Source organism: Nylanderia fulva, unplaced genomic scaffold (assembly GCF_048542155.1).
Source record: "Nylanderia fulva isolate GAGA-0341 unplaced genomic scaffold, ASM4854215v1 Scaffold51, whole genome shotgun sequence".
NCBI classification, from domain to species: domain Eukaryota; kingdom Metazoa; phylum Arthropoda; class Insecta; order Hymenoptera; family Formicidae; genus Nylanderia; species Nylanderia fulva.
In genome coordinates, this window is record NW_028190599.1 from 707,746 (window position 1) to 723,242 (window position 15,497).

A 15,497-nucleotide genomic window follows, 5' to 3' on the forward strand; every position below is an offset into this window, starting at 1 on the left:
GCTTTTGAATAACTAAGGGATTAAAAATAAATGACATTTCTAGTTTTTACCCCGTCACATTCGAAGCAGTTTACGCAATCCTTGTGTACATTAACTTTACTCGTCTTTTACCCTTACAGGAGCACCCTACGTGTGCCCTAGACATTACACCCACTTATGCGGTGGTGTCCTCTTGCATATCTTTCTACGTGCCCTGCATCGTGATGCTGGGTATTTATTGCAGGTAAGAACGCTTGTCCATTGCCGCTCAGAAACCATTAATTTAGCTTTTTACTTCCACACTCATCGTAATCACTCGCTATAATCTTCATGAATGATGCGACTCGCACGCAATTCTATGTACGAAGCATGACTAGCTGCAATAATCCGACGCCGTTTCAAGCGTTCGAGCTTGCCAACCAAAACAATGCGTCCAGTCTCGGAAAAGAGATTCCCATTCGTAGTGAATAGGAGATAAATTATGTATACATTTTTTCCGTGCGTGTTTCAATTTATCAGAAGAACGAGTCGCTAATGAAACAACGATGCTGATTGCTAAACAAAATTTTTAAGTCATTTGATACATCGCTCTTCTCATTCCACTTCTTTAATAGATAAAGAACCCTTTAATATCTTCATAAAATATATTTTTATATTTCATACGATGCGTTCCTCTTTTTAGGCTCTATTGCTACGCGCAGAAACACGTGAAGAGCATCCGAGCGGTGACGAAGCTGCCGGACACGTCGATGGCCAAGAGTTTTCGTTCGAAGAGCAGTCGCTGCAAACCACCGAAGCCGCAGACGAAGACGAAGCCGACTAGTCCTTACCACGTGTCCGACCACAAGGCCGCAATCACTGTCGGCGTAATCATGGGCGTATTCCTGGTGTGCTGGGTGCCCTTCTTCTGCGTCAACATTGTCGCAGCCTATTGCAAGACCTGCATATCTGTCCGAGCGTTTCAGGTGCGCGCGATATGCGTAATTCTCTTTTTTTTTTTACTCTTAAAAGACATCAGAAAAATTGCTTTTATTTTATCTCCACTACAATTTTTGCAGTCCGAGATCTTTTTCTTTTGTTAAAGAGAAATCGATTAAGAGGAACTTTTTTATTTTTGACACTGTTTCTTTAGCAAGAAAATTATTTTAATTATTATTTTAAAATAAAAGTTGAAAAAGCTTCGATATACAAATATAAATTCAGATATGAAAGTTAAGTTAAGAACAGGCACAACAAAATTGTTTTTAAATTCCTCTTTAATTATCTTGAACGTTTCGGTCCGACCAGCAGGTTGACTAAAAAAATTCAAGTGGCTTGTATATCCTGACTTGTATGTCTAACTAAGGTGGACTGAAACGTTTAAGATAATTAAAAAAGAATTTAACAATTTTGCCTCTGGCTGTGTAATAATTAATTTATTAGGATCTCATATATCATAGAGAAGAAATCTCTGGGAATTTCAATTCTTTTTCTCTCCGAGCAGGTTCTCACGTGGCTCGGCTACAGTAACTCGGCCTTCAACCCGATAATCTACAGCATCTTCAACACTGAGTTCCGGGAGGCGTTCAAGAGGATCCTCACGAAGGGAGCGCGCGCGCGAGGCAACCAGCCGTCGACCAGCGAGTGCGGGGAGTTCCGTTCCGTGGTGGTCCAGAAGCGCAACGGATCCATGATCGAATGCAACATCAGTCCAAGATCGAGCGCGGACAGTTGCCAGGTCGGCGTCATGGCTCAACGACATCGCGACACTATTGTCAGCGCTATTTAAATCGCGTCTCAACAACTCTCGATCATCTTAAACGATCTCTTACCCGGATCTCACTCGCCGCTTTGCCAACGGAGTCGTCACGGAGTCGTTTTACCCTTTCTCATTCAGCCGATCTTGTCGAGGAATCCGCGGCACTAGGATCTCTAGAGAACATCGACATCGTCTGACGGAAAGTATATACGACGTGCGAATTTACACACACATGCTACGTCCAAGATATTTTTTTCATCGTATCGATACTCTATACAGTAAGAAAATTTGTGTTTTCTTGTTAAAAACGGTCCCGGTTAAAATTTTTGTGTTAAATATTCTATACATTCGTGTATTAATTTAACATATTGCTGTTATATTGATTGAACTTAAATGTTAAATTATTCAAACTGAAAAAAAATGTAAAAATAACATAATATGCATCTATTTTTAATTTTACACAATAAATATATTATGTTTTAGTAACAAGATTTATATGTTCAAATTTACAGAAAAAATGTAGATTTTTTTATTTTATAATATAAGTGGGAATGATAAAATCTAAAATTCATATATTTTTTAGTTAATTTGTACATTAAAGTTCTATGTTAATTTTACATAAAATTTATTTTAAATTACTTGAAGTTTTGCATTTATTTTGAGTTAAAATATTAACATAATATTTGTGTCCCTAATTTATAATATATGCATATTATATTAAATTAACACAAAAATTTCTGTGGACCGTTTGAGACATGTGATATCTGTTAAAAACACAAATTTTTCAACTGTGCAATCGCATGGGAGACATATCAATTACGAGACGGTTTCATTTCGACATGTAAAATTTAACAAATTCCCCGATTTTATCTCCGTTTCGCGAACTTATTTGTTTATTTTAATTTTAATTTCGAATCTACACAAATGTAGGGGGGAAAATCATTGCGCTCGTGACTCTTAATGAAACGATCATGTAATAAATTATCTCGTTTTGCGTATGTGAACTTGTAATGTATGTATACGTACGTAAAATCTGCACACATTTGCTTGTATTAAAAAAAAAAAAAAAAAAAAAAACGGATTTCATTCTCGTGTGTTGAAATTTAGTATTTGCGTTTGCGAAGTATTAAAAACCAAATCGTCTGCCTGCTCGAAGGAGGACTTGCAACTGCAGTTACGACATTGATACCGTCTCTCGCTCATGTAATATAAATGTAACCGAGATTGCTAGAATAATACTCGACGGTATTATTGACTCTCTCCTCACGTAATATCAATTAATGTTCTAGTTAGCTATCATTGGCACTTGGCCCGAGAATACCGTTTAGAGAACCGTTGCTCGTGTCTCTTCGACGTCGGGTTTCAGAGGAACGGTATCGTAAATGCAGAAGCAATATAATACCGAGATACTTATCGGAAATCATAAAAAGAATACTTTGTATCTACGATTTCGCCATCGTCATCTTTGCGATTTAAGACTTCTGGATCCTCGCCGCAGCTTTGTTAGATTGTGACGTCAGAAGCAAGAAAACACACGTTAAGAATCCTTAGATATTATTTTTAAGTGAAAAGGTACATATTTCGATGAAATACTACTTCAGATGGCTTTAGCACACTTTTAAAATACTTTGAAAACTATTCTTTTCCCTTGACAGTCAATCAATAACCGTAAAATGATCGTGATGTCAGACTTTGTCATGCAGAATGACTGTGCAAAGACTAGACGGATTAAGCCACAGTCATTTTACAGCTATTGATTGATTATAAAGAGAAAAGGATAGATTTCGAAATATGTTAAGAATGTGTAGCCATCTGACACTGTTTCGTCGAAATATCTTTCCGAAATGATATAAATAAGAATTTTTAGCGTGTTTTCTCGCTTCTGACATCACAATTTTAACACGGTCGATGAAGAGCCAGGAATCTTAAAACAATAAAAAAATTACGTGTGAAAATTTCTTCAAAATAATCGTATGATCAAGGAGCATCTTTTTATTATGAAAGAGGTTGTGATGTTCGATGCGGGTGTAAGCGTGATAATTCGTGAAGACGTGTAATCAATCATCGTAATTAAGACAATCACCGAAATCTACTTGGAAGCATATCTAGAAAATATGATCCATCGACACTATAGTTTTTCTTTTGTTACATCCTTTATTTATTTATTTATGCTTTTTTTTAAGCGGTACGACTATAAGGCATAGAGTGGGATTTGTCGATTAATAGAATCCAAGTGTAGCGCTTAGGATACTAATCTCATCAAGCAATCTCTTTAATGGAGCAATGTCGATAGTCAATCTACGATATTAAAAGCTGGATGTTACCGATACGTTTCTGAATAGTAACGTCTATCGCAACATCATGAAGAAAAAAAAACTTTATAGCAATAGGCCAGCGCAACGGCGCCGCCGTGTGAACTACAGAATTCATTTTCCATCTTGTAAATAGCCATTTAATTATTTTTCTATTTGACGGGGCGCTAAGAGACACAAAGAAAAAGAGAGGAAAATGCTCGTAAAAGCGCGAGATCTCAGAGTTATAGGCGCGCTCATCAGATGTTATACGCGAAAATTGAAAATCGTCGAGCACCCGTCGAATCTAAAACTCAATTCTGCATCACATATCCGAGCGGAAGGAAGTAGTCACGAGCCAATTTGGCGAGGATCCGTCGAGCTTCCTTGGTAAATCTATATCTACGATACAAAGCGCATTACGATCCGGCGTGAGAGAGGAAAGAGAAAAGGGAGAAAAGCGAAAGGAAATGGTACACATGTGTACGTTGTTGTAGATTGTATAAGAACGGTTTTTAAACAAACAATGTAAAACTCTCTAGCCGGCTCGGCGCAATGTTGATGTATATTACTGATATATTCGAATGATCGTTCTCTGTAAATATATTTTAGATTATAAGACTTCGACAAAAATATCTGATTTGCGACTTCTTACTGATTCCTGTATCCCATCAAAACGTAAGAAACACAAACCAGTACGAAACACAGGCTCTTGTATATGCTTATTATATCTATCTAAAAAATTCAAGCTGCTAATATAAAACTCTAAATTAACAAATAATATTTTTATAAATTATCTTCTCGTTGTAACTTATATACACAATACGTTTATCAGATCACTGAGATTTTTGCGAGGGATATATAAAATTATCATAAAGATACATTTCCTTATCAGTCGAGATTTCTAATAAATAAAAATATTTATTGACTCCTTATTTTCTTAAACAATATTACACTGTTACGTTCAATATATCTTTCTTTCACACTACTTTTGTTGAAGAATTCAGGCACAGTATCTGCCCATGTGCGATTCTCCCTCGGAATATCCAAAAAATCGAGCAAATTGCTGCTCAATTTCGGTGTAATTGGATATAATATTAAAGCAGCTATTCTACTACTTTCCAGAGCGAGCGATATTACAGCTTTAAGTTCTCTAATCGAATCTGCATCGTCTACTTGCTTTTTCAATTGCCAAGGCTCGTGATAATTTATCATCCTATTTGCGCAATGAAGGGTACTCATGACCACGTCTACGACATGATGCAAATTGTATTCCTCGTAACTTTCGCGTGCTTTCCTGCTTACGGATTCTAAAGCTTCCCTGGTTTCGTCAGCCACCTGAGATTGCAACACGTTCCAGTATTTTGTCGGATCAGGGAACTCTTTGGACGGATTGATCGTTTTACCAGCACAACGATTGACTAAACTGCCCAATGTATCCGCCAATTCGGAATTCAACACATTAACGATCTTTTTTGAACTGTAATCTACAGTGCAAAGTCTCTTGTATGTATAGAGATTTAAAAATATATGCTACAAAGTGATATATAATAAGTAAATGCATAAAAATCATCTTACTTGCGTCATTCTGTGGCACTGCTTCTCTGAGAATGAAGTATCGTAATCCATCTTCTGAATAATTATTTGCAGCTTCAAACGGCGAGACTACATTTCCTTTTGATTTCGACATTTTCTGATGATCAACGGTCCAATGAGCATGACACAGTAACGTTTTTGGAGGTTCAAGACCCGCTGCTATCAAGAATGCTGGCCAATAAACACCATGGAACTTTAAAATATCTTTTCCTATTACCTGTAACAAGATCTTCTTTCAATATATTTCATATTTATACATGCTAATAATCAATATCGACTAAAACTTATAAACATACTTGAATAGCAGGTGGCCAAAACTCTTTATACGACTCATCTGGATACCCTAAAGCTGTTAAATAATTTATCAAAGCATCCAGCCATACGTATATTGAGTGAGACTCATCGCATGGAGAAGGTATAGCCCATGGCACCTTACTCCTGATTCTAGTGATGCTTAAATCTCGTAAACATGTACCTTCCTCTATCCACTCGGACAATACTTTGTGGTACAATGCTGGTCTAATTACGGTTTCTAAAACAAATTCATAATTTGTAAGTAAAAATTAATAATTTGTTACAAAAAAGGATTAAACGAGAAACAACATTATTCATACCATCTTTGAGCCAATACTTGAGATCATCTTGAAATGCACTAAGTCGAAACTTGTAATTCTCCTCTTCCATCCATTCCACTATATTTCCTGATTGTGCGGAGACTTTTATTATTTTACCACTAGGATCTTTCTGTTCTATCAACTCTGCATCAGACAAGAACGCTTCATCCGATACACAGTACCATCCTGAATACTTTCCCAGATAGATATGCCCTCTTTCCTCGAGTTGTTTCTGAAAAGATATAATTTCCCCAACATGAGTCAAGGTATCATACAAGGATACAGGATTAATGTCTAAATTTATTCTAAGAACCCAAAAGTGATGCACTGCATCGTAATGTTGCTTTTCTGTGGTTCTAATGAAACGCGAATAATCCACTTCAAACCTATCACACATTTTTCTGAATTGCTGCGAAGTATTTGTGCAGTACTCGAGGTTCGGCAGACCCGCCGCGGTTGCGGCAGCTTTAATTTTGTTACCGTGCTCATCGGTGCCTGTAGTCAGGAATGTTTTGTGGCCCAACATGGTGTTGTATCGAGCAACTGCATCAGCCAGAACCGCACTGTACAAGTGTCCGATATGAGGACCTAATATATAAAATATGCAAACACTTGTAGCATTTTTTTATGTTTAGATTGTAATTTGATAAGAATTTTTAATTTGAGAATAGTGCGTACCAGCATTCACATAGAAAATAGGTGTGGTAATATATTTATTTGGAGATAGATCCTTTACATAATGCCTTTTTATTGTTTGATTCCACGATGATTGTACATTTTTGAATAGAAATGAAAATGTTGCCGATTTTGAAAGCTGATAATTTGGCATTATGTGTTTAACTGAAATTTAAAAATTAACAATTATTATTGATTATTGAAACTTGTCAAGAAATTTCTAAACATAAGAGAAAAATGATATATTTACATTTACATTTAGGAGACAAAAACTACTTTTTATTATATAATTAAACAATATGTCAAAATAAAAATATACGGAAAGTAAAATACAGGGACTGTTAAATCTGAAAACTATTTATTTTTTTTCATACATATAGTTCTACTACATTAAATAAGGAGTAATATAGAAATTTTTTACAATATTTATTATTTCTCCTTCTCAACATTAGTTGTTTCTAGAGATATTGTTTCTAATTGAGCTATTAGATCCATATGTTTAAAATCGTTAGGTTTATGAGTAAATGTTTCAAGCAACTGTAATCTGTGTTCGTTATCATTACAATAATATAATTGTAGTTCATTAGCTAGACATTGTGCTTCTTGTACTTGTAGTAATTTTGTATCAAATTCTCCCCGCATGAGAATAATGCCTTTATCATCTCTCAATTCGGTATAATGAATCATGGTTAAACATTCGGGTGCATCCTCTTTATGCGTCTGATACCACAAAAGTGGTGTCATGTGTATTTGAGAACCATAAAATTGACACATAATAAATTCATAGCCATGATCTCTCGGTAATGGCAAAAGAAAAGTAGAATATTGCTTGCCACGTGCAAACATTGTGTCGTATTGCTCAGGTGTCATAGTTCCGCAAATACAGTCCTTTTGCTTGTGGTACTCTTTCCATATTTCTATAATCTCTTCCTTTGTCTTATCTTTTATCATGTCAACCTTCATTATGCTATTTAATCGCGCCTCTTGCATCTGCGTACCAGGTTTCAAACTTGGTTTTGCCTCAGTTTGATACAACTTTGGAGCTTGTTTCTCTTTAACAATAAATGTTTCGGCATAATTTATCATACTAAAATAATGCTATAAAACTCTTACAATTAATATTCTTATCGCCGATTATTTATTATAGCTGTAATATTTATTGTAAAAATTGTATCATAGATATCAAGATACAAAAAAATACATTTACCCAAAAGTTTTATTGTAAAACTGTCACAGGAGAAAAGGAAGAAGAAAATTAAAGAATTTTAAATAATGTTGAAAAAATTACAAAGTTTCATATACCTTTCTTCTGACGAGCTTTTTCTTGTTGCTCGACGCGTTGCAGAAACTCTTCCGGACTGGTCTGTTGCAGCTTGGCGAGTTTCTCGGCGTATTTATCGTAATAGGGATTCTTTTGCAGCTCCTCCAGAACCTTTTCGAGTCTCGCCCGGCTCGTCATGATGCACCTCTCGTCGCTCGTCCTCGCCGTTATCCGAGTATCCCTCAAGCGTCTGCCTAATCTGCCTATCCGCGTGACGTTTCGCAATAAAACACTCGCCATTTGGCGTCAATTGTGTAACGCGAACAATATCTCGAACGAAAATTACGGTTCGGTCGGAGAAAAACGTGTCGACGCACCAGACGCCATTTTGAAAATGACAGATGTCATCGCTGTCGCTTTAAATCACTTCGGGCCTCAAACGAGCGACTTCAGGTCGAAATTGAATTCCGGAATTTGTGGAAAAAGAAGGCTGTCAATTGCACGACGCAATCGCGAAGCAAAAAAAATACGTCGATTACTCGGGCGGCCGAAGTGTCAAATGTCAAGCGCGATCGTCAGCTGATCGCGCTCGGGTGGCTCCATTGAACGGTAGTGGCCGCTTCCGCCGTCCCCACCGCGCCATCACTATCGTGACGCATCGCTTCCGGGACGTCAGTCGCTGCTCTCGTGCCCACAGCGAAAGGGAAAATGTCGGCGCGCTCTCGATGGGGCTTGCCGTGCCGTCAGTGACTGCTCCTGTGTAACAAACGTAACAACGATCGCGCCCTTCGGCGACCTCAACTGTCAAAATTTGGTTTTCTGCGAAGCGCGCTGATACGGCCCGGTCGGTTCGTACCTCGATTTGACTCGCGAGAGAGAGAGAGAGAAAGAGCGAGAGAAAGAAGGAGAAAGCGAGACGGAGTGAGTGGAAGAGAGTGAGATAGAGAGGGAGACGTAGAGCAGGTGCAAAACTACATCGCCGTGTAGAGGTCCCCGCGTTAGGGAAGAGCCAGACAGAGTGGAGGAAAGAGAGAAGAAGGCATACGGAGGAGAGTAGTGACATGGCGTCGTTGGCGGTATCAATAGCGAAGAATGAGTTCATCGTGGGTGGCAAGTATAGATTGATGAGGAAGATCGGCTCAGGCTCCTTCGGTGACATTTACCTCGGCATCAACATCTCCAATGGCGAGGTAAGGAAAAACAACGGACTGCTCCGAAGGCGACCTACTCTCTCTCTCCGAGCCGGACTCGCCAGCTCGGCTCCCTCTAGTCGCGTTTCCCGTTTCTCGTCGCGACCCGATTCAACGATCCGTCATCCGTCCATCGGCCCTCTTCGCCTTCCTCGACGCCGACTTTCCTGAGTCTCAAGGAGGCTTTGATTTTTCGCGACGCGAAAGAACAAGGCGATCTCGTCGACGATGCAGAAGCAGAGGTTTCTCTCTCGGCGAGTCGCCCCCTGTCAAAAGAGTCCTCCGTGTGTCTTGTAATTTTGAAAACGCGTTTCTCGCGAATAAATGTTGACGTTAATTCGTCGAAGAACGTCGCGAGCGTATATCGCGAGTGACGTACGAATACGTCGCGACGCCGTCGAGATAAATATAAGCTGACGCTTGTCATAATAATGATGATGATGATGATATCGAGATTTGTGAGTGCGCGCATTTCTGCGATCGTTCGCGGAAATCGTCCGCGCGTCGTGGATTTCCACGTTTTTCTCGTTTCACTTGGATTCGGTGAATCCACTAATAATGTTAACACTAATCCTGCATGCTGTCTTTTATTAGGTTATAGTTCCATTTATAGAGATAAGGCCGTGCACAACAATAGAGGAATAAATATTAAATATTAGGAATTATTTGTAAATAATCAAATTGAAAAAACTCCTATTTGCAAATACAAATTTGGATATAAAGGATACATAAGTATATTTCGTACTAGCTTATTAGCCCTTCTTTGTATTTGAATTTGTGCTTTTATATCAGTCTTTTTGATTTCATATTTATTTTAAAATAATTCTCACTTCTAATATTTAATATTTATTCTTAATATTTTCTGTATTGTGCACAAGGCCATAAAGAAGATTTTAAGTCTAATTTTTTAAGTCCTTGGTCCTCATTTTATTTATTTTGCAAATTGTTTCCTCTTTTCAATAAACTTGATCATTGCTGTTAATATGCTTTAATACATTTTATTTTAAATTTTGTTTTTATAGTATATTTATATAATAAATGAATGACCAATAAAGAGGAAATAGAACTAAAATATTTAAATAAGAATAAAGTTAAAAACTCGAAAATTTAAATTAACTTAATACACTAGCTTACTTAATCATTGCGCAAAGAGTGTCTATTGTTTTCTTTTTTATTATCTTCAATCTGTTTGTATAGTTATTTCTATAATACACAAGCAAATATTCTATTCCAAAAACAGAAAATTCTCAGCAATAAGAAGAAAGAAATTATAATATGATTATATTATTGTATGAATTTCATTTGCATTTAGTTTGTAATCTTTGTGGTAGACAAAGCTTTGAAACGCAGTTTGATAACATGACCTGTATATTTTTATTTCAGGAAGTGGCAGTTAAGTTGGAAAATATGCGAGCCCGGCATCCGCAGCTTTTATATGAATCAAAGCTGTACAAAATATTACATGGTGGCATAGGAATACCACACATACGTTGGTAATTAGCACATTCAATATATTCTTTCTTTCTTTTTTTATCTGTTTTATATTTAAAATATTTTATTCAGATGATTTTTATGATGGCATAGAATAATAAAAAATTCTTGATGTAATAGTATTGAATTATTAATCAAAATATATGCGAGTCAGACAACTGATAAAAATCTTTCTTGTGTTAGGTATGGACAGGAACGCGAATATAACGTTCTTGTCATGGATCTTCTTGGACCATCTCTCGAAGACCTTTTCACTTTTTGTTCAAGAAGGTTCACAATTAAAACAGTTCTAATGTTGGCAGACCAAATGATTGGTAGGATTGAATATGTTCACTGCAAACACTTCATCCACAGAGATATAAAGCCAGATAATTTTTTAATGGGGATTGGACGACATTGTAACAAGGTATACATTTTGATTTGGAGATTACTTCTTTGCAATATATCGGAGAATTAAATTCTATGTAATTCTCTAAATTATAAAATGATTATTTCAGCTGTTCCTCATCGATTTTGGATTGGCTAAAAAGTATAGGGATAGTCGTACGAGACTGCATATAATATATCGCGAAGATAAAAATTTAACGGGTACTGCAAGGTATGCTTCTATTAATGCACACCTTGGAATTGAACAGAGTCGTCGCGATGACATGGAATCACTCGGCTACGTTCTTATGTATTTTAATCGCGGATCATTACCTTGGCAAGGTCTCAAAGCTGCAACGAAGAAGCAGAAATACGAAAAAATTAGTGAGAAAAAAATGTCTACGCCAGTAGAAGTCTTGTGCAAGGTATGTCGAAGAATCTGTTTATAATCTTTTGGCGTTTTTATTTTGTATGTATATTTATTACAACGAATATTATGGGTTTTTTCTTTTTTTCAGGGATTTCCCGCCGAATTTGCAATGTATTTGAATTATACGCGGGGTTTACGTTTCGAAGAAAGCCCCGATTATATGTATCTGCGCCAACTTTTCCGCATACTTTTCCGTACATTGAACCATCAATATGATTTTACATTTGATTGGACAATGTTGAAGCAAAAAGTAGCAAGTGGTACTGTTGGTAGCGGAGTATCAGCAGCTGGACCAGGTCTCTCTCAAGGTGCTCAAGGTGCTCAAGGGCAAGGACAAGGTCAAGGTCAAGCACCTACTCAGGCCAATGCTCAATCAGGTGCAATTTAATTTATTGCAATGTTAAATTAATTTTTAAAATCAATGTTTTATAGCATGTTTGTATATAGTTTGCAACTTCTCTTATTTTACACGCATCTCATGTTATTTTAAGCATAACAATCATGGGATTAATTGAAACTTCACAAATTAATACCTTTTTTTAACATTATTACTTTTAACATTTAAAATTTGCCTCTTTTAGTCATGTAAGTTATCGTTTTTAACAGCAAATTTCAAGCTTAAAAGATGGTTGGAGCCCTCCACAAAAATCAACAATGTCTCAAAATGATACAAATCATTCTTCCAAGAAGCAATAATCCAGAGGTTCCTTAAATTCTTTTTCCTTCTTTCCTGATGCAACAACGTGTCACAAAATTTCGTGGGGAAAATATTTTCTCTACTACTTACTAATGATAAACAATTGAGACTAATGGATATATAAGTATGCTTATATATTAATTAACATGTAATTAACAATTCTATACGTCATGTGATATCGAATGAAACTTATGTCAAATCTTGTCTGTTATACAAAAAATTTTTAATCAATATTGATTGAGAATATTTTTGGGTATTAATTTGTATTTATAGATACTTTTCATACATGTAATTTTATACATAATTCATTGAACACAATTCATTTTTATATATTATTTGAATAGAATGTAATACAATATATTGTTTTATTAATTATAGATTAATATTGAAATATTTTTTTTTATTTGTGAAATTATTGAATGGTTTGAAATATGATTTATCCAAACTTATTATATTAAGTATCCTTCGTTATCCTTTGGTTTTACAATTAACTTAAGAGTTTAATGTATTATTTTTCTGTCATGAACTTTTTATTGGAAAGTACCTAAAAATTAATCTTTGCATATCTCTTTGTCATATCACATTAGAGATAGACAAAATTGCATTAATATAACGAAAGAATTATATTTGTATTATCTATAAGCACTATATTACTAATCATACTTAATATAATTATTATTTTTTGTAAATCAATTCGTATTTCAAAAATTCTTCGTTTCTATTTGTTTCAGGAGCACGCTAAGACTATAACTCCTCATTGTAGCAACAGTCTTGATCGCGATCACTAAAGTGTTTCAAACGAGGTACCGAACTTCAACAAAAAAAATCTCATTCAGAGAGTCATATCAGTCAACACTCTAATTTCGCAATGAGAGAACGCAATTATGCGATTACAAATGCAGCATTTGCGACAAGAAGAGCTAATGGTACGTCGCATAATTACTTGAGCTATACGAGATATTTCTTGCGTAACATTGGCAACTTAGAGTTTCGGTTGATTGAACTCTTTGGATTTAGAGTGTGAGTGAGACCAGTCAACCAGAAAATGGCTTGTTCTTATTTTGTTATTACGTATTTAATTTACCGTTGGTAATCATTGAAAAATAAAGATTTTGAGATGTCCCGAAAAAAAGATCTTTCTAAAGAGAGTGCACGTGATACTGTACTTGAAAATAGAGCGGGTGATTAAATCACAAAATCGTTATCATAATTTTCATGGAGAGAAAGAGAGAACACATCCAATCGATTCTCGGAATCTGTGGAGCCGTGTCTCGTGAAAAATTTTATATCTAAAAATAGAAAGTTTTTTTTTTTTTTCGTACGAGTTGTACTGTTGGGCGAACCGACATCTTGCTTCCTAAATTTCGTTTTGTCTTCAATATATAGCGAGCATACTAGCGTATGTAGAATGTTGAGAAAGTGTTAATATTTTTCTTATCAAAGATGGTGTGTCGATAGTATCAAAGATATCAGGTAGCATCTTTGATACATTTGACTGGAATAACTTTTTTTTATATAATAAAGACACAGTGATGTCTCCCTCCCCTCGTATAATATTGAGAGATTATAATAAAGATACCTTAATGTTAAGGCAAACACAATCTAACTTTTAAGTATGTACCGAATACTATATCGAGTAACGAATCTTACTCCATCGAGAAACGAACAAACAATTAACGATTCTGTCATAGAAAAATATCCCTCGAATTCATACTCTCTTTCTGTCTGTGAATATGTTTACCATGAATTATACTGACAATGAAGCATACAATTGTCGCTGACGAGAAAACAACAAACTTTGCAAATATATACAGCGGGAAATAGTTACAGGCTCACTTTTATCTAGATAATATATATAAAAGCGTTATCTCTCGTTCGAAAAAGTATTCCTGTAACTGAGGCTCTCCAACTGGACAACAATTCTTCCGCATATATATATATATATATATATATATATGTGTGTGTATGTATATATATATATATATATATATATATATAGTTTTAAATAGCAGACTGTGCAGTAGCTGTTTCATATTGCTTCAAGATTAAGTTTGATATTTTGTATACACACATTAAAAGACTTCATTATTGCTTCATGACCAACAAGCGGATATTCTTCGTATATATACACATACACGCCGAAAGAAAAGTTTCGAACAGTTAAAATACCGACATTGACGATCAGTAGGGAACTCTTTATCGTTTCTATCTCATTTAAGATCTTAGATTGCATTAATTAGCTGCTAAACTCTTCACGTTCATATTCTGCAAATTAGTTACAGAAACAAATTGTTTTACGATCATCACATACTTTTAACGAATAATACTAGACGTGTTATCACACGTCCCCATCGTGGAAGGTCACTATCAGTCGTCCGGTCAGCCTTAAGTACGAACTGCGAAGATGAATTCAATCCAAGTCTTAAAGCTTATTATATCTAAAGAAAAAAACGGATTACACGCTGCGTCTGGCGGACAGTTCTTTTTTTTTTTTTTCGAGAACATGAAAAGATATATAATAACCATCTTCGATTTATGAATGCGTGGTTTAATTATTATTATCGAAGAGAATAAATGAAAGTGTAAAAGTGATCACCATGCTGTGAGAGTGAATGGGCGAATAAGTTAACGAAATAACTAATGATATATGCACTTAATTAAATACTATCTGCTGTGTGTATGTGCGTATGTATATACACATATAATATATATATCACAAAATGTATATATGTATATACATATACGCATAGCATGTCTGTATGTATAATAAAATTGTGACAGTATAATTAAGACATACCTTATTTCATAAATATTTGAGGAATACATCAACGGTTTACTGCTCCTTTTATCTCTATAAATAAAAAAAAACAAACTGGAATATTGTACTATAAATATTTCTGTTTCATCAAAAAAATGTGTGTTAATCTTAGTAATAATTTATGATTGACTGTTGCGTATGACACACACACACACACACACACACACACACACACACACACACACACACACATATATATATATATATATATATATATAGCAACAGTGAAAGTGTATATGATGTTTGGTCAAGGTAAATGGCGTGGAAATGCTCTATAAAGACCACGCTTTCTATTGTTGTGATACCATCACCGTTTAGGGTGTATATTTACAAAGAACACACTTATGTAAA

At 35.4% G+C, this 15,497-nt stretch overlaps 3 protein-coding genes across 7 annotated transcripts in view; 2 read left to right on the plus strand and 1 right to left on the minus strand.

Moving 5' to 3' along the window:
- Dop1 (dopamine receptor, D1) overlaps nt 1-4,643 on the plus strand; it is a 131,445-nt gene extending 126,802 nt beyond the window's left edge. For all 3 annotated transcript variants that reach the window (XM_029316458.2, XM_029316457.2, XM_029316456.2), the window contains exons 5-7: nt 120-223; nt 662-944; nt 1,463-4,643. In XM_029316458.2, the coding sequence (XP_029172291.1) occupies nt 120-223; nt 662-944; nt 1,463-1,747 (672 nt within the window). In that variant the 3' untranslated portion in view covers nt 1,748-4,643. The remainder of the gene's footprint in view (nt 1-119; nt 224-661; nt 945-1,462) is intronic.
- A 266-nt stretch (nt 4,644-4,909) lies between these two features.
- On the minus strand, nt 4,910-8,759 carry LOC114941487 (Methionyl-tRNA synthetase, mitochondrial). 3 transcript variants are annotated; one of them, XM_085487194.1, is made up of 7 exons: nt 8,196-8,759; nt 6,897-7,058; nt 6,532-6,806; nt 6,219-6,450; nt 5,901-6,136; nt 5,587-5,821; nt 4,910-5,495 (listed from the first exon to the last, which is right to left on the minus strand). In XM_085487194.1, exons 1-7 carry the CDS (start codon nt 8,452-8,454, stop codon nt 4,930-4,932), a joined length of 1,965 nt encoding a protein of 654 aa, XP_085343320.1. In that variant the 5' UTR covers nt 8,455-8,759; the 3' UTR covers nt 4,910-4,929. The 3 variants fall into 3 exon arrangements, with proteins under 3 accessions (XP_085343320.1, XP_085343319.1, XP_029172329.1); XM_085487193.1 differs by having other exon boundaries at nt 5,587-5,833; XM_029316496.2 differs by lacking the exons at nt 4,910-5,495; nt 5,587-5,821; nt 5,901-6,136; ... (1 more) ...; nt 6,532-6,806; nt 6,897-7,058 and adding an exon at nt 7,235-7,945 and having other exon boundaries at nt 8,196-8,727.
- A 36-nt stretch (nt 8,760-8,795) lies between these two features.
- Nucleotides 8,796-12,505, plus strand: LOC114941488 (casein kinase I). Its single transcript, XM_085487196.1, is given in 7 exon segments — nt 8,796-9,344; nt 10,728-10,837; nt 11,019-11,241; nt 11,333-11,626; nt 11,720-12,008; nt 12,238-12,284; nt 12,286-12,505. Coding segments are annotated over 7 exon segments (1,134 nt in total). The 5' UTR covers nt 8,796-9,215; the 3' UTR covers nt 12,328-12,505.
- Nucleotides 12,506-15,497: the final 2,992 nt, after the last annotated feature.